At 38.9% G+C, this 17,495-nt stretch overlaps 1 protein-coding gene and 1 long non-coding RNA gene across 2 annotated transcripts in view; one reads left to right on the forward strand and one right to left on the reverse strand.

The window, feature by feature from the left end:
• Positions 1–4,424: 4,424 nt before the first annotated feature.
• Positions 4,425–9,731, reverse strand: LOC103092240 (uncharacterized). The gene is made up of 2 exons (XR_459570.3): positions 9,488–9,731; positions 4,425–5,344 (listed from the first exon to the last, which is right to left on the reverse strand). It is a non-coding gene; the product is annotated as an uncharacterized LOC103092240 (long non-coding RNA).
• LOC100028075 (cytochrome b5 type B) overlaps positions 9,693–17,495 on the forward strand; it is a 69,498-nt gene continuing 61,695 nt past the window's right edge. The window contains exon 1 of the mRNA XM_007477359.3: positions 9,693–10,409. Within this exon, the coding sequence (XP_007477421.1) occupies positions 10,248–10,409 (162 nt within the window). The 5' untranslated portion in view covers positions 9,693–10,247. The remainder of the gene's footprint in view (positions 10,410–17,495) is intronic.

The raw sequence follows: 17,495 nt of genomic DNA on the forward strand, positions 1-17,495 counted from the left end.
TTGAACTGATTCTTTTTTTTTTATTCTTTCATACTATGAGAAGTACATTTTACTTTAAAAAATTTATTTATTTAATTAATTAATTTTCCCATGGTTACATGATTTGTATTCTTTCCTTCCTCTCCTCCCTTCTTGCTCCCTTAGCCAATGAGCAGTTCAACTGGGTTTTACATGAATCATTGATCAAGACCTATCTTCAAACTGACTCTTAGTAACAATTCCAAGACAAAAGGTGAGGGTTAAAAAAAAAAGAAAAATCAATCAATTAAAATAAATTAAAGGACATTTGCTGTGAAGGCAAAGGAGAAAAAATGTCATAATTCCCTCCAACATCTAAGACATACTCACCTAAATTCCTGGAGAGACTGGGTTCAAATTTTCTACATTGTGTTCTTTTTTTCTTTTGAAAAAGAAAAGAAAGAAAGAAAAAACCCTTACCTTCTTATAAGTATTGGTTCCAAGGCAAAAGAGTAGTAGTAGTAGTAGTCTCTCGGGAACCGAGGATGACTATTGTCTTTGTGTGTTTTTGTGCACAAAGACACTTGTGCATGAAGATTTAAGTGGAAAAGTCTATGCACAGAGATAGTCCCACTCTCTTGGCGTTGGAAGCCTGGGTCCAGTGGCACGAAAAGTCGTTACACCTGGAGACTTCCTCAGCTGCATTGGATGGCCGTGTTGTCCTTTGTGCTCCAACATGCCCTAAGCACTCTACAGTGCTTTGCTGCGTTGCCATCTCAGCCGTTGAACCTTCTTATTGGTTTCTTCTGTCTGTTCTGCCGAAGCAGTCTTCACATGCTGGGTGAGCAAAGCCCTGGTTCACCAGGGGTCTACAATCCAATGGCTACCCTCACAAGGTTTAGCCGGCCTGTCGAAGCCGTTGCCTGGGGTGTGGCTGCTGCCACATGCTAGCAGCTACTGGGAGCCACAAGTGAGAGTTGGGTGTCAGGTGAGGGTCAGAGGTTGGAGAGCTGCCCTAAGAGGGCACAACAAGCCCTCCATACCAGAGATACTACCCCTCCCTGAGCACCCCATACACCCCCAAAAGAGTAGTAAGAGCTAGGTAATTGGGGTTAAGTGACCACCCAGGCTCACACAGCTAGAAACGTTGTGTTCTTTTCATCAAATCCATCTTTTAATGTTTAATAGTTCTGGTTTCCCCAGGTCATTCCTTAAGGGTTGCTGTTACTTTGTTTTCAGTTCTTTGATACCACAAAAAGTACTGCTCCTAATATTTTGGTGAATATTTGTCATTAATCTCCTTGGAGTATATGCCTACAGGTAGAATCTCTGGTCAAGGGGCATGGGCATTTTTGACTAGATGATTTATAATTTAGAATATAATATATAATTTAGTGAAGAGACAGAACTCTCAATATTTTGTGTTATAGTTTACCATAATATAGTATTTGGTGATAATAATAAGGATAAGTAATATTTATGAAGTGCTTTATAAATATTTTCTCATTTAATTCTCACAATGCCTTGGGAGGTAGTTACTATTATTATCTCTATTTTACATATGAGGAAAAGAAAGAGGTTAAGTGGTTTGTCTGATATTGGATTTGAACTCATGTCTTCCTGATTTTAGGTCCAATACTCTACTGCATTCCCTAGCTTCATTTTATATGTTCTGGGATTATTATCCTGTCTTTGGTATTTAAAGTTCTCTATTCTCTAGCTTTCCCCTATCTTTCTGGTCTTCCTAAACATCACTTTCTTCTACATTCTAGACACATTGACCTTCTTGCCATCTTTCACACAAAATTCTTTAAATTCTTTTGTGATATAAAATTCTTCCTTTGAAAATTATTTCCTAAAAATTTCAGCTTAAGAGCCACCTTCTTTAGGGGGACTTTCCTAGTCTACTTAGCTGCTAGTACTCTTTTCTCTTAGGTTATTTTTCTTTCATCTATTGTTGTTCAGACTTTTTTTAAGTCTTGTTTGACTCTTTTTGACCCTGTTTAGTATTTTCTTGGCAAAGATACTGGAATAGTTTAATGTTTCCTTCAATTTATTTTGCAGATGAAGAAACTGAAGCAAACAGGGTTAAGTGACTTGGCCAGTCACAAATATTATTGAGCTGGCACTATATCCACTGTGTTACTTAGGGGCCTCTTCCATTTACTCATTATATACTTTATATATAACTATTTACTTACATTTTCTCTCCCTCATGTATAATTGAAAATCTATTACCCTAAAAAAAAGAATTACATTTCTCAGGAGCCCACTGACTTCCTGTCATTATGTTCTTCTTGTAGATAGTGGATATTAGGCAAGGATGTGAAGGTTCCCATCTCTTTTCGGTCCTGTTGGTGAGCATGGCAGTGTGAGTGGGGATTTTGAAATGGCTAATTAGCCATGGGCACATGGTCTTTATTTTGTATCCTTTCTATTCCTTTATTTCTAATTGACTATTAATCAATATTAATGAATAAATCTCCTAAAATATATTTTTATTATTGAGATTTAATTTTAATTTTCACACTCATTAGAATGTAATCTTCTTGGGGCAACTAAATGGCTCAATGAATTAAGAGCCAGGCCTAGAGACTGGAGGTCCTGGCTTCAAATCTGGCCTCAGATACTTCCTAGCTGTGAGATCCTGGGCTTCTCTCTATAATCTTTCTTTCTTTTAAAAAATAAATTTTATTTGAAAATATGTCCCTCTTCCCTTCTATTAAGCTACTCCTTATGACAAAAAATAAAAAAGAGACCAAAAAGCAAAGGCATGTACATTGTAAGGGTCAAGCTCTTGACCTTAGGCCTTGTTTAACCCTTTAAAGGAATTTTTGTGATGAGAGGTCATTTCTGATAGGTTTATAATTCAAAAGGAGATGGGTTAGTTTGTGTCAGTGTTGAGTTTATAATCCAGTTTATAACCCTAATTTCCAAAGGGGATCAAAGTGGGCATTGGGCTGCTTTTCCCTACATAAATCTATGTAATTCCCTCCCCTAATGAGAGTGTTGTTACATATTCTTATGTAGCTCCTCATCTTAAGAGGCAGCTGTTACCCTTACCTGGACAGTTGTTAAATTTATGGTTGGACTGAATATATTAATTGGTCGCCAGGGATTTAATTGCTAAATCCCAAAAATGAATTACTAAAGTCAGAATGGAATTTATTAAGGAAGAGAGAAAGAGAAAAAGAGAGAGAGAGAGAGAGAGAGAGAGAGAGAGAGAGAGAGAGAGAGAGAAAGAGAGAGAGAGAGAGAGAGAGAAAGAGAGAGAGAGAGAGAGATGTTATCTCCTCCAAGTCCTCAGAGAGTGTAATTGCTACTCCTTCAGAGTAACTGCCACTCCCACAGACCAACTGCCACCAAAAAAACTGTTAAAAGGTCCCCCATACACTGTCAACATTTGAAGTTGACACTATTAGATCTGCTTCAAACTCCAATTCTGTCTCAAGCCAGCTTCTCTACTTCTTATCTCTAAACTAATATAACAAGACCCAATTTCTAATATCATCCTTATAATTTCTACCCTTCAAGCATATGGAGAAATAAAAAATCTCTCCCCTATGCTCAGTATTCTATGTAATTCTAAAGCTATACCTAACATTATTATTATTATCTTTCCCCCCAAAATAACAATAAAACAACAAAATACAATTACAAAATCCTACTGAATCTACTGCCCCATCTTGCATCCATTTCCTTTTCTCTACTCATATTGCCATATCCTTAATTCAGACTTTTAGCCACTCATCTAGACAATTATAATTGCTTAGTGGTTGGATTTCCTGATTCTAGTCTGCCTCCTCTCTAAACCATAAGGCATTGCTGTCAAAACAATCTTCTTAAGTCACAGCTCTCTGTCACTTGCTAGCTTCAGTTGTAGTTAAGTGATTTTAGTTGTGTCTGACTTTCCATGACCCTATTTGAGGTTTTCTTGGCAGAGATACTGGAGTGGTTTGCAATTTCCTTCTCCAGCTCATTTTGTAGATGAGGAACTGAGGCAAACCATACAGCTAATAAGAATCTGAGGCTAGATTTGAAGTTAGGTCTTCCTGACTCCAGGCCTCTGTTATATTTATTTTACTACTTAGCTGCTCCTTTTTACTTCTAAGATAAATGCATGCTCCTTGACCCACCATTTAGGGCTTTCCACAGTGGGATTCAAACTATCTTTCCTGCCTTATTTCACTCTGCTCCCCTCCACACACCTATAGATAAGCCAAATACATGCAACAGATATTTCCTTAACTTGACAAACTAGGTTCTGACTTTTCTTTATAAGGGCCATCTACCATGCCAGAAATTCACTCTCTTTTTAACTCAGAACATCAGAATCTTTTCCTTTTCCCAGGCTTAGGCTAGGTACAATGTTTTCTTGTCTGTTTTCACTAGTTCCCTATTAGCTTTCTTCATCTTTGTATTTTCTTATCTGTATATATGTTATATTTTCAAATAAAAACAAGCTGTTTGAGGGCTGGAACTTATTTTATTTTTGTATCTCCAGAACAACAACCTCTTAAAAATTGTTTTTTGGATGATTGAATTTGGCCGGGAAAAACAAAGGTTTTATGGAAAGGTGATAGTTGATCTTTGTGTAATTAAAAGGGTTATTACATGGAAAAGAGATGAGACTTATTATCTGTCATTCCAGAAGGAAAAGTTAAGTAAGACCAATGAGTCAAAGTTATAGGGATATAGACTTTTGGCTCATTATTATCAAAGAACTTTCTAATAATTGAGATATACAGAAATGTTATAGGGTGCCTTGTGAGATTGTGAGCTATCTGTCACTATTGGATATATTCAAGTATGGCCTATATGTCCACCTATCCTAAATAATGTGAAGAGCATCATTTCATATAATTGGGGAAGTTGGAATGAATGATCTTTAAAACCTCCTTAAAAACAAAATAAAACAACTCTGGGGTTCTGTAAGTATACAGTAAAAGAAGGGGAGAGAATGGTGTAGTAAAAAACTAAAAAGCTTTAAAAATGTCTAGTTTGGGTAATTGAATGAGGAGTTGATAGTATTAACATGAATTCAGCATTTGCAAAGAATTTAATATCATTATGAGTCAGTCAGCCAACACTTAACATGTCAGATATCACTATAAATTTTTCTCCCCAAAAGAAAGTTTTATTAAAACAAAGGAAATGAAACATAAATTGTGGATGGGGAACCATTAGTTGCAAACATGTATGTAAATCTCTAAAGTCACTTATGGTTCTCATGTCCTCATTAAGGTTTTTCTTCTTTATGAGTAATATTCCTGGTTCCTTACATTGATCCATTTATAGCTTGGTACCAAGGCCTTTTATCATCATGATTGTCTTCCTCTGGAATGTCTCCTTAAAAATGTCTTTCCTCTTTAAAACCAAGAAAGAGCTAGAAAAAATAACAAAATGTAAAATCAATAATTTTGATTACATCAAATTAAAAAGTTTTTGTACAAACAAAACCAATGCAACCAAAATTAGAAAGGAAGCAACCAATTGGGAAACAATCTTCATAACAAAAACCTCTGACAAAGGTCTAATTACTCAAATTTACAAAGAGCTAAATCAATTGTACAAAAAATCAAGCCATTCTCCAATTGATAAATGGGCAAGGGACATGAATAGGCAGTTCTCAGATAAAGAAATCAAAACTATTAATAAGCACATGAAAAAGTGCTCTAAATCTCTGATAATCAGAGAGATGCAAATCAAAACAACTCTGAGGTATCACCTCACATTACCATCACTAGTACATCACAATCACTAGCAGATTGGCTAACATGACAGCAGAGGAAAGTAATGAATGCTGTAGGGGATGTGGCAAAGTAGGGACATTAATTCATTGTTGGTGGAGTTGTGAATTGATCCAACCATTCTGGAGGGCAATTTGGAACTATGCCCAAAGGGCAATAAAAGATGGTCTGCTCTTTGATCCAGCCATAGCACTGCTGGGTTTGTACCCCAAAGAGATCATAAGGAAAAAGACTTGTACAAGAATATTCATAGCTGCGCTCTTTGTGGTGGCCAAAAATTGGAAAATGAGGGGATGCCCTTCAATTGGGGAATGGCTGAACAAATTGTGGTACATGTTGGTGATAGAATACTATTGTGCTAAAAGGAATAATAAAGTGGAGGAGTTCCATGGAGACTGGAACGACCTCCAGGAAGTGATGCAGAGCGAGAGGAGCAGAACCAGGAGAACATTGTACACAGAGACTGATACATTGTGGTACAATCAAAGGTGATGGACTTCTCCATTTGTGGCCATGCAATGGCCTGAACAACCTGGAGTGATCTATGGGGAAGAACACTATCCACATTCAGAGGAAAAACTGTGGGAGTAAAAATCGCTGAAGAAAAACAACTGCTTGACTACATGGGTCGAGGGGATATGGCTGGGGATATAGACTAAATGAACATCCTAGTGCAAACACCAACAACCTAGAAATAGGTTCTGATCAAAGACACAAGTAATACCCAGTGGAATTATGTGTTGGCTGTGGGAAGGGTTGAGGGAGGGGAGGGAAACAATATAATTCTTGTAACCAAGGAATAATGTTCTAAATTGACTAAATAAATAAATTTAAATAAATAAATAAATAAAGTTTAAAAAAAATGTCTTTCCTAGGGGGCAGATAGTGGATTGAGAGCCAGGCCCAGAGATGGGAGTTCCTAGGTTCAAATCTGGCCTTAGATACTTTCTAGCTGTGTGACCCTGGGCAAGTCACTTAACCCCCATTATTTGGCCCTTACCACTTTTCTGCCTTAGTACCAATATGTAGTAAGGGTTTTAAAAATGTCTTTCCTAAATTGTGGCAAGGCAATATCATCAAGATTAAATGAATGTCCTAAGTCAACACAATGAAGTTAGTAAAATTCCCAAAATGCTGACCTCAGGCCTCCAACTGGAAAAAATAGGAGAACCAAGATGAAGTAGAAAGAATATTTAATATCTAGTGTTAATTGGGGAAAAAAAAACATATAATGATTAAATAGTCAGAAATACCACTCTTTAATTAAGGAAAGGGATTCAGTGCTGAATTAGGCTTCCACGAAGAGCTGCACACTGTAGCATACCAGGCATGTTGGCATCTGGGAAGTATGGTTGATGTATTGATATTGTATCATATATATTCATTTACCAGATACATGGTCAGATCAGTTAATGATCATTGTATAGACAGTCCAAAGGGCAAGAGAATTCCTGAGCCACCACAAAGGCCTAGCTCTCACCTTATCAAACCACATTCCTTTGAAAGGCACATGTCAGGTTAATCTCCACCTTTTTGATCTTGTCATTGTCAATTCAACCAATATTAAGACCTATGCCATGTTATCTATTCATTGATCACCTCCCAATCCACATTCCTAAAACCTCCAATAAATACTGGGGAAGAAGCTCGAATCTCTGTTACTTCCCTGGATCTTTGGAGTCTCTCTTGACCTTTTCCTGCTGATCTTTATCTTTCCTGGAGACACTGTCGCCGCCAATGCTTCCTATTAATGCTCAGACTCCCTTGTCTGTAGGAAGTATCAAGGAGTTCTTACTCCCCACGTGTTTTCTTATTTCTTATGTTTCCTTTTAATTACTTATCCAAGGGAAAGCATTAAGGAGATAGCGCCTCTCCCCATATCTTTTCACTGGTTGTTTCTGAGTCTTTATTATTCACCTATTTCCTTCAGTCTCCCTTCTCCTTCTCAAGTTATCACACACAGGTAAAAATTATATAACAACCGCAGTCTGAATTGTTATACACACCATAGGCCTATGCAGTGTCGGAGGACTGAACTCTGGTTGCTCTGGTCACTGACTCCTTAGAATCCCTTGTGCTAGATTGGACAATTCCAAGAAGCCATTAAAGTGGGAAAGCTTAAATACCTTTCTAGGGGAATGTGGGGGCTGAGGATGAGAGGGACAGTCAATTGACTTTATAATGGTAACAAAGGAAAATGAGGAGTTCTAGACAGGGATAACAGTGAGGGGCTAATGATTTACTAAGGACACAAAAGGGAAAGATCTAGCCAAGGGCTGGGCCACTTAGGTAAAGGTTTTTGGCCTAAGGGGAGAAACCATTGGGACAAAAGAGATACTTAACACCTGTTGGGATTAGACATCCCCACTTAAACTCCTTTAAGATCTATTGTTAATCTGAGACTAGTGAAGTTGAGTTTTCCCTTTGGGAGAAACTCTCAAGTGACAAGGTCAAACCTGGGGCTTTCTCACCTTTAAAATAAGTAAACTGGGGGTCATTAAATCTTTCTAGGCTACAAGTTTGGGGGCTTCTAGATTCCACATTGACACAGGTCAGAAGATTTGAATTTTTATGACCTGTGTGACATTGAGCAAGTCATTTTTCTCATCTGATTCTTCATCAATCCAAGGGTTCAAGGAGATAATTTATGACATATATTCTAACTTTAGATCCTGTTATGAGTAAAATTAGCTAGAGTGACTGATTTTGGGGTATGAATATAAGTTTATTGATTTTATCAGGTTTATTGTTCAGGGCTGAATAATAACTGATAAAATGATATGTCTCCATGGCTCTCTTGGGATCAGGGAGATCCTGAGCTGGGTCAGGCAGCTTAATAAATAGATGTTTAAGAGCCCATTAGTCAGTCCCTTGAACATCCCAATATACCTTTAATTAGTGATAGTTAATTAAGATATAGTCTGTTGAACTATCCACTTCACCCCCTCCCCACAAGTGGACAGGTTATATACACAGTAAAAGAACCCTGGTCTCTCTCCTTCATTCATGAACTAAATTGTTAAAAAAAGAAGACATTGTTTGAGATTCCCAAGGACAAAGAAAATGCAAAAAGCAGCATACTAGATGGTATCTTTTTATCCAGATCCAAGACACAGGAATACACAGTAATTTCCCCTAATGTATAGGAATTAATACAGTACATAAAAATAAGTTATCATAATCCTATGACTCAAGCCTCGATGGAGGGCACACAAATCTCAGCACAAACAGGCTATGAGACTGGGCATGTAACTTAACCTCAGTAGTCTGCAAAATAGAGATAGTAGTATTTGTACTCATCTATGTCATTGGCTGTGAGGAAGCACTGATTTAAATAGAATGAGAGGAGGGGAAGATAAGACCTGTGTAATTCCTGATTTGGAAACTCCTCTGATGCATCATCCTAGCGCTGCATTTTAATATTTTTAATATCATGGGCCCTTTTGACAATCTGGTGAAGCCCATGGACCATTTTTGAATTATATTAATAATTGAAGGAAATGATAAATTTCAACTATAAAGGTTTGTGAAAATAAAGATGTAATTTTTTCAAGTTTATGAAATCTCTGAGATCTATCCAAGGGCTTCATGGATCCCAAGTTATGAATTTTAGTCAATGCAATTTGTCAAAATCACTGAGATAGGTTAAGCAACTTGCCTAGGATCTCAGGACGAAAGGTGAGATTTTGAGCCCAAGTCTTCTCAGTTGTCTATCCCCCAAGTCTGGATACTTCATTATCACCAATTTATATATTATTAAAACACGGTCACTTTCCCACCTAATTTAGCAGGGATTCCTCTTCCAGGTGGGCAGCCCTTATCCTCCCGGTTTTAGGTAGAGACACCGCCTTTCGGCCAGGAGTCCTCAGTCACTGACTGTTTCTTGGGGCGAAATGGAGAAGGGGACTGAAGGATAGGAAAGTGGGAGGCAGCCGAAGAGACCCCAAGCTTTGACAGGCAGGGAAAAAGACTGGGGGAGGAGCTGCCTCAGTGACACGTGGTAAGGGAGAGGAGAGGCAGGTAACTTCTTTCTCGCATCCTTCATCTTGGTCCACACTACTCTCTCAGAATCACGGCTTTTCATTGGTCGGAGAGAGACCTTTGGGCGCTCCTACTGGTCCTGACTGAGGCAGTCTAGCGGAGCAGGTGGGCTCTTCGCTCTCATCCTTCATTCCAGAGTATTTTACGGAGTCTCCGAATATTGACTTTTTATTGGTCGAATGGGAGACAGCGGGAGCTCCTGATTGGTGATCCGGAAGTGGGGTCAGAAATGAGCCTGGAGAAAAAGAAAAGGAAAGGGGAAAGCCGAGGTCCAGTCGCGTAATCTGTCGCCCCGCCCCATTCACGGTGAAAGCTCAGCTTCGTGTTTCATTGGTGAAGAGAAAACGGCCCATCGCTTCCAGAGCGCCCATTGGCTCGGTCTCGGGTCTTCAAAGTCAAGATGGTGTGCGGGATACGGAAGCCGGCGCGCGGGGAGAGGGCTAAATCCGTAGCTTGAAGGTGGGTTAGCTACCAAAAGGAGGCGCTTTCGTGGTCTCGATGGCGGCCCAAGACAGCGGCAGCGATAGCATGGCGGGGAACGAGCCCGAGGCCTCGGTCACCTATTATCGGTTGGAAGAGGTGGCGAAGCGCAACTCGGAGAAGGAGACGTGGCTCGTAATCCACGGGCGAGTCTACGACATCACCCGCTTCCTGGACGAGGTGAGCCGGCGGACGAGGGCCGCGGCCCGACTGGAAAGCCCGAGGCTTTAAGGGGCCACTCCGGGCCGCGCGGTGCACGTGCCCGGGGCTCGGACCGAGCAGCTACCCACCCTCTGGGGAATGCCAGATGCTGGTGACCCCCCGCGAGGCACGTCCTCTCCTGCTCTGGGGATAGGGAGGTCCTCGGGGTTTGGGGGACCAGGCTGGAGTGGCAGCCTCAGTTTGGTGAAACCAGTTTCTAAAAACACGAGTTCAAATCCTGCTTCTGACATTCCAAGCCTCAGGACCGTGGTGTGGCAACTTCGTATAGCCTCCCCAAACCCCAGAATTCAACCACAATAATAGTAATAACCGTTATTTATAGAGTTCAACAACAACAACAATAATTAGTGTTTACAGAGCTACTCTGTGCTAAGTGTTTTACAAATATGAACTTACTTGATTCTCACTGCTCCCTGTTGTTTTTTTAAAAATAGATGAGGAAACTGAGACAGACAGGGTAAGTGACTTGCCCAAGGTCACACAGCTAGGAATTATCCCTGATCAAATCTGAACTCAGGTTCTTCCTGACTCCAGGATCAGATTTTTATGCCCATTAGTTCAACTCATGCATCAGAATTAATAGCTGTCAAGACTCTAAATCTTTGAACCTTCCTTCTCAGCCTCAGTTTCCTCATCTGTAAACTAGAGTTTAAACCCTGCTTCAGAACCTGCTAGCTATGAGTGAGCCATTGAGTTTTCTCATCTGTAAATTGGATATTAATAATAGAACTTGAAATCAAATTCAGCTTCAGAAAGTTAGTGGCACTGGAACCCTGGTGGACAAGTCTGAAACCCTTTCAGTCTCAATTTCATTATCTGCAAAATGGGGAAACTATCACTTATTTCAGCTGCTCTGCCTAGAAATGGCATACATTCTTCTTGTTTTCTTTCACCAGTTTACTGACTATGTGCCCATGGGCAAATAATTTCCCTGAGCCCTACTTTCAATTAATTATAAAGTGGAGATAATTATACATGTAGTTTACCTGCATTACAGGGTTATCATGAGAAGCAAATGAAGAAGTACCATATAGATGTCAGCTATTACTAATGCTAACAATTCTAGAAACATTTATTTAGGCCCCATAATGCATACAAAAAATTTTCTTAAAGGAAGCTCATATTCTAGGCTATTTGCAAAGTTCTGTGCTAAGTGCTTTGCATTTATTTTATTTGGTCCCCAAGACAACCTTAGGAAGTAGATGCTATTATTATCCCTATTTTTCAGGTGAGGAAAAAGATCAGACAGTGCTCTAGAAAAAGACTGGAGAAGAATGACTCATTTTCAGTTGAAAAGATAAGGGGTGTCACTGAGGGTAGCAATATTTTTGGAAGTTAATTTTAGACACTTTGTTCTATAACTCCAAAAGGCTCTCTAGTATCTTCTCTTTCTGAATCACTAATTAATGTTAAAAATATTTTTCTGGTTATTTGCTTAAGCTGTGGGACTGTACTTTCTCCCTCCTGATACTAGAGAAATATCAATACTTAAGCTTTACAATGAAGAATATCTTCATATTTTACATAAAATTTGTCAGTAAGTTAATTTTTAGAAATTAGCTTCTAATTATTAGTACCATTGAATATACTTGTGTAGTGCCCTATTCTCAAGAATGTTTTTACATTATTTCATTTATACAATAACTTAGGGAGCAGATTTGTACACATTTTAATAGATGATAAAATAGGTGTTAAGGTCATATAGCTGTTAATTATTAAACTTGGATTAGATAAAGCTTCTAATTTAATTTACAGTGATTTTATATGTAGTATCTAAAATAGGTGATTTTTTCCCCCCAGTTGTTTAGGTCTGACTTTATTTGTATGAGAAATATATTTTTTAAACTTTTAAACATTATTTTATTTGTTCATTTTCAAACATTATTCCTTGGAAACAAAGATAATGTTCTTTTCCTCCCGCCCTCCCGCCACCCCTCCCATAGCCAATGCGTGATTCCACTGGGTATCACATGTGTCCTTGATTCGAACCCATTTCTGTGTTGTTGGTATTTGTCTAGTAGTTCTTCTCTATGATTCTGGCTATTCTTTCCTAAGACTTGGATTCAAATTCTGTCTCTTAAACCTGGGTGCTCTTAGGCAAAGGCCTTAACTATTCTGGGTTTCAGTTTCTTTATCTGTAAAATGAGGGCCGTAGACTAGAAAGATATCCTCTAAGATTTTTCATTTCTAATTTGGTAATCTTATTGAAAGGTTATTGGTACCTTCTATGTAATTTTTTTTTTATCCTCACCTTATGTCTTAGTAACAACTGGCATGAGCTAGGTAAAGGGGGTTAAATAATTTGCCTAGGGTCACACAGCTAGGAAATGTCTGAGGCTAGATTTGAACCCAGGTTCTCCCAACTCCAGGCCTGGAACACTATCCACTGAGAAACCTATTTTTTTATTTTCATGCCACTTCATGAAAGTTTTTCTATGTTCTATTTAGATTTGTTATCATTTTAGTATAGTAGGTTTATATTATGTTAACATGCAACAATTTATCCATCTGTTCCTCAGTTGTTGATCATCTAATGGAGTTTCAGGATAATAATTCCCAGGTCTAGCACAGTGCCTCATATAGTTGTTTCTCGCTATATTGCAGTTCACTTATCAAGGCTTCACTGTATCATGGGTTTAAAAAAAAAATCTAATTCTCTATCATGGAGTTTTCGTTATATTGTGGGATTTTGCAGATGAATACCATACTGTACACAATGGAAATACAGTATGCCACTACCACTTGTATAATTTGCCAACATGAGATTGTATGCAGCTGAGTGCAAAGTGAGCCTTTCTGATAGAATGAAAGGTGACCAGCCACAGCATTGTTTTCTATATCCTGGGCACTGATTGTCTCAGTGTTAAATAAGAGTGTGGTAAAGGTTAATAAGAGTGTGCAAAAGGTTTATAGGAGAGTGGTAAGGGTTTATAAAGCCTTAATATATATATATATAAATTATAAAATATGCTGCTACTTTGTGGGTTTTCAAGTATTGCAGGGGTCTCTGGAACATAAGTCCTGTGAGAGTTGAGATATCACTGTATATATTACTGGAACATTTATAGAAAGTACTTTCTATCAACCAATATATATTAAGCACCTATTGTGCCTAGGCACTGTGCTTAAGTGCTGGAGATACAAGAAGCAAAAAGATGGACCCTGCCTCAAGGAACTTACAGCCAAATAGGGAAGATGACAAACATAGACCAACAAGATATATGTGTGTGTTGTGTATATATGTACATACATATACGGTCGGGTTAAGATGGCCTCTGGCAAATGGAACGTAACCTTAAAAGATCAAACAATACAGTTTCCCTTCAGTTATCCCCTCTCTTTCTCTAATTTCCAACTTGTCCTTATTCATTGCCTCCTCTGATGCTTTCAAACATATTACGATTTACATCATCACTTGAACCTACATTATCATCAAGGTGTTTTCCTAGAAATCCTCTAAAATCCTTGAAATTAGCTATCTACATTTATTGCTTTCTTATTACTCATTAACATCTCATCTCTTTGCAATCTGGCTTCCATCCCTGTCATTTGATAGAAATTGCCTTCTGTAAAGTCATCAGTAATCTCTGCTACTGAATGCAATAACTTTTTTTTAGTCTTCATCCTTTTTAACCTTTTGGTGGCAGTTGATACTGTTGACCTTGAGAAAAACTCCTTCTTGGATTTTGGTGATCCTGCTCAGTCCATCATGATTCTTTTCTAATCATCTAGATTCTTTTCAATCTCCTTTGCAGAATCATTATTTTTGACTCTTCTGCTTCGTGTGGATGTACTTCAGGTCTCTTTTTTAGACCTCTTTTTCTACTTTTCTAGGTGAGTTCATCAACTCCCAGAAATATGAATAATCTATGACCTCTATGCAGGTAATTTGCAAGTTGAAATAGCCTTCTGAGTTCTAGAACCATGTCTACAACTGTGTTTGACATATCCACTAGGATTTTCCCAAGGTATTACATTTTTTTCTTTTATTTTCCCTCAATTATATGTAAAAAGTTTCCAACATTTTGCAAAGAATATTGAGTTTCAAATTCTCTCCCTTTCCCCAACCCCCCACTTCCTTTGATATGGTAAGCAATATCATATAAATTTTACATGTACAATCATGTAAAACATTTTTCTGTATTAATCCTTTTGTGGAAGGAAACTCAAATGGAAAAAAAATCAAGAAAATAAAAAGTTTGCTTTGGTCTGGATGCAGATTCAGTTCTTTTTCTTTGGAAGTAGATGGCATTTTTTTTGGTATCATGAATCCTTTGGGGCTAGTTTTAGATTATTGTATTGCTGAGAACAAGTGTTATTAATAGTTGTTTCATTGTAAAGTATTCCTGTCACTATGTACAAAGTTCTCGTGGGTCTGCTTATTTCACTGTGCTTCAGTTCCTGTAAGTCTTTCTGGGTTTTTCTGAGCTCCTCCTGCTTGGTATTTCTTAAAGCACAAAGTATCCCATTATAATCATATACTATAACTCTCTCATGCATTCCCCAGTTGATAGGTATCCCTTTCTTGCTCCCCTAATAAGAGCTATTTTAAATATTTTTGTTCATATAGGTCCTTCCCCCACCCTTTTTTGTTTTTATCTCTTCAGAATACAAACCTAGTTATGGTATTGCTGAATCAAAGGGTGTGTGTGTGCTGTTATAGCCTTTTGGACATAGATCCAAATTGCTTTCCTGAAAGATTGAATCAGTCCACAACTTCCCCAACAATGCATTTATGTCCCAGTTTTCTCACATCCCCTTCAAGTATGTAATTCTGTCATAATAGTCAATCTGATAGGTGTGTGGTGGTACCTCAGTTATTTTAATTTGCATTTCTCTAATTAATAATTATTTAGAAAAATTTTGCATGACTAGGGAGCTTTAATTACTTGTCTGGGAACTCTCTCTTCATATGCTTTGACCATTTATCAATTGGGGAATGACATTATTATAATATTCAACTCATTTCTCTATGTTTTTGAGAAATGAAGCTTTTATTAGAGGGACTACAGAAAATTTGCACCATTATGATTACCATGTATTGCTTTCTATCTTATTTACCCCCATTTAGTTTCTTACCTCCACCTCCCCCAGTTTGCCCTCTTTTCTCTCCCCCCCCCCTCCCCCTTATCCTCTTTCCCTCCTGCTTTCCTGTGGGGTAAGGTAGCTTTCTATTTTGTGTATATTCTTCCTTCATTGAGCTAATTCTGAGAGAGTAAGGTTCACATGCTCTCCTCCCCACCTCCCCCATAAACCTCTCCTCTGTGAATAGCTCTGTACCTATGGTGAAGGAACACTGTTCCAGGATGGCACTGGGGATCTGTGTGTTTTCAGTTCTTCCTAGGTGGTGCGATGTAAGGAGAGCTGTGTTTAATTCTCTCTCCTGGCCTTGGCTCTGATCTGTGACAAACCCCAAGCACTCTTACCCCTCTGAACTGTGAGCAGGGTCCCCTGCTCCCATAGGGCTGCCTGTGCTGGTGTTCCTCCTCATCCTGCAACTAAGCCCTGGGACTGTGACCTGGCTCTCCATAGGTATTTCTAACTCAGCCTGTCCAAACGTCCCCTCAGTCAATCAGTGAGCATTTGTTGAGCATCTCTTATGTGCCTGGCACCGTGCTAAGCATCAGTAATACAAAGATAAGAGGCAAAGCTCCTGTCCTCTGGGAGGCTTCTATCCTAATAAAAGTGTGTCCTCTGTGTCAGTGAGTGGTGCTCCAATGTTCTAGCAGCCGAGGGAATAAAGAAAAGTTCCATGTAGAAGTTGGAGGAAGTCAAGACCTCTGAGGTGGAGCTGAGCTGAGCTGCTAGGGACTGTTCTTCACCTTTTTTTGGGTCACAGACCTCTGGCAGTCACGCTGAAAACTATGGGGCCTCCTCTCAGAATTGTGTTTTTAAAGATGGATGTTATATTTGACTATTTGACTATCTTTATATTATTGTTATATATTATTAAATATTTATTTCATATTTTAAACAGAATTGCAAAGGAAGCCTGTCATATTGAAATATCGTTATCAAAATGCTTTTAAAAACTCAAGTGGATGGATCCCAGGTTGAGAACTCTTGACAAACCATTCAGGATGCTTTTGTCTTATTTTCTGAAGACAAGGCCTCCAGGGATGAAAGTTTCCCAGCTTCTTTGAGAATTTCTTCTAGTTCTTATTCTTTATTGAGCAAGTCTAAGGAGCTGGACCTGGCAAGTACTGAGCCGTTAACAGACAGGAATGATTGGTCATTGATTAGGGGTCATTGCAGAGGCATTTGTTTGTGTGCCATCCGGCTATTGACTAGTGAAAGGAAAGGCCAAAGGCTCACCCGCTTAGAAGGAAGGAAAAAGATTGTGCAAATGCTGCCTCCTATTGCAAGGTTTGCTCAGCCCATTTGAGAAAACTTGCCATTGAGAAATGGAAAGTGCATCTTAGAAGAGACCTGGATTGTGATTGTAACTATTTCTTCTCAAGGTTCGTGATCTTTGATGTCATTTGTCTTTTAGCCTTGTCATTTTACTGCTGAGGACACTGAGGTCCAAGGTCCAAATGACAAGGTCAGGATTTGAACTCCAGGCTTCTTGACTGCACATCTAGCAAGAGAGAACTCTTTCTGGGACACCATGAGTTAATCTGACTTAAAAATAGATGTGACCGTGAGTAGGTCTAAAAAACCCAGAAACAGCCACTGCCAAGACACTTGAGCTCCTCTAGCCGAGAGGTGTGGCAGCCAAAAGGAACATGGGTTTGAGGGCAAGTTAATCTGTATAGTATCTTGGAGGCAGAATATTATGGGATGTGTCATCTTGGAAGAATGACAGAAAGTGGTGGAAGAGAAAGCACGTTTGTAGAAAACGGTTAGCGAGCCCACCCTCCCCAAAACCTTTGCACTGGAGATGACAACCGGAAGGATATATGTCTCTAGCAGTCTTCTCATTAATAACTGGGATCACTGCATCCATCCTGTGTGCTGTTTGAAGAAGTGAGCATAGCATCTAGGGAGTTCAATTTGAGAAGAGTGATTGGACCTGACCAAGAAATTCTGAAGGCAGTCAGT

The sequence above is a fragment of the Monodelphis domestica genome, chromosome 1 (genome assembly GCF_027887165.1).
Source record: "Monodelphis domestica isolate mMonDom1 chromosome 1, mMonDom1.pri, whole genome shotgun sequence".
Taxonomy (NCBI): domain Eukaryota; kingdom Metazoa; phylum Chordata; class Mammalia; order Didelphimorphia; family Didelphidae; genus Monodelphis; species Monodelphis domestica.